The 1875-nt window shown below is 35.9% G+C and overlaps 1 protein-coding gene across 1 annotated transcript; it reads right to left on the bottom strand.

The window, feature by feature from the left end:
* Positions 1–351: 351 nt before the first annotated feature.
* On the bottom strand, positions 352–1469 carry LOC110035297 (sister chromatid cohesion 1 protein 1-like; the record flags this gene model as incomplete). The annotated part of the gene is made up of 7 exons (XM_020739530.1): positions 1371–1469; positions 1210–1278; positions 1063–1121; positions 895–939; positions 760–779; positions 539–621; positions 352–457 (listed from the first exon to the last, which is right to left on the bottom strand). Coding segments are annotated over exons 1-7 (435 nt in total), but the record flags the coding sequence as incomplete, so codon positions are not given.
* Positions 1470–1875: the final 406 nt, after the last annotated feature.

Raw genomic sequence — 1875 nt, 5'->3', positions numbered from 1 at the left:
GACCGCAAGATTAATCAATAGCCCCATGACTCAAAAATCCATTTAATATACTATAGTAATTTATCTAGTTAATTTTTCAATATTTTGTTTCACTTAAGCTCATAAATCTCAAATTCAGGTTCTAATCTTCTGAAAATTATTAATAATCAAATAAATATATGTAAAATTTATTTGAATTTCGCTAACAGAAATTACAGAAAAGTTCCAATCAATTTGGTCATCATTTTTAAATCAAAGTATATGATAGATTAAATTAATAAACATAATTTTTGCATTATTACAGCATTGAAAATGGGGAAAAAATCGCATTAAAATGATAGATTAGAAATTGAGAATTTCTAAGGACATCACCATTTTCCGGAATCTGGCGACATCAAAAAATGGGGGGTGGATGGTGTGCTGCTCCATATTCACGTCGAAATTATCTATGTCCGTGATTGTAATTGCAGCCTCGGACCTTCAAACAGTTGCAGGTCTCAATTATCATTAGACATTAGTGAGAGTAGTGTCGGAGAGAGAGAGAGATTCGACATTATACCTGGCCTGTGCTCTGCGCTTGGCCTGAGTTTTGCAGCCGGCGTCGACTGCATTCTTTGCCTTGAAGACTCTATTGAGCTCCTCCTATGCACAAACATTATTATCATCTCACAATCAACAGATTATCAAAAATCATTGGATCTATAGAATCAAACAATGCGAAAAAAGATGAAGACAAGATTAATTTGAAACCGGTTAAATCGAGAAGATCAGAGAAAATACCAAGAATCGATTCACATCATCTGCAACATAGCCAATGCACAACCAAACGATGGGTAACTTTGTTAAGAATGCAGACTGAATTGGCAGAGATAAAAATAATGAGAGAGCAAAGCACAGATCGAGTGCGAATCGTACCATAGAGAAAGTCAACTTTTCGTTTGTACACATTCACAACACCACCTAAGAAGAAGCCCGATTAAACCGAAATGAGAACTGATGCGAAAACTAAGCAGCAGAACTAATAATAAACGGAAATTCCATTATACGGATTATACGAAGCAAATAGCATCTAATGCAACTTACCCATTAGAATTCCCGAAAGCCTCAGAGCCATCGGAATTGAAGGGTTAAGGATCTCTTCACTGCAATGAAGATTAGAGACAACGATTAAGTTAAAAAGAAAATGGAATGAATGCAATATTAGCAAACATCCTGAAATAAAAATCGCACCAAATCAATGGGATATTGAGCTTCTCTAAATTTCTTCGCTTAATCTTGTTATTCAAGGTCGCAGCCATCCTGCATTCAAATATAGCTCAGAATCTGTTAATGAATCGATCAACCGGTAATCAAACCAGACAAACTTCACTGAAACAGAGACGAACACTCACCAGATCTGGCCGAGAGGAGCCTTCCTCGCAAGGAGCTGATGAGAGTAAAACATTGCTTTGTTCTTAGCTCAATTAGCTTGTATCCTTCTTCTTCCTCTGCTTCCTTCTTATCACTTGCTCCCAGCGGGAAGAAGATGCGGCAAGCTGCTATTTATATTCCGTTATACCGTACGCAAAGAATGAAATTACAGTACAGCCCATACGTTTTAGCAAAATTACTTCGCAAATCTATATCGCCCGATTTGTTCGTCAGATGATATCGACGGTTGTGATTCACGGGTTCTCGTCCTCTGGGTCGCTTCTTCTAGAAATTTAAACCCAGTCATCCGAGCACGCACTTTCTGTTATAATTACAGTTACACATTTCGCTTGAGGACGTTCCAATATATATATATATATATATTAAAAACAATGATTAACATTTTACATAAATACCGAAGAATTTCCTATATATTTACACATACAATACTTAAACTTTATTTTTTGCATTTTAAATACTCTTATA

This window comes from Phalaenopsis equestris, unplaced genomic scaffold (genome assembly GCF_001263595.1).
Source record: "Phalaenopsis equestris unplaced genomic scaffold, ASM126359v1 Scaffold197167, whole genome shotgun sequence".
Lineage (NCBI taxonomy): Eukaryota > Viridiplantae > Streptophyta > Magnoliopsida > Asparagales > Orchidaceae > Phalaenopsis > Phalaenopsis equestris.
The sequence above is the reverse complement of the archived record's forward strand: the minus strand, read 5'-3'. Positions and strand labels throughout refer to the sequence as shown.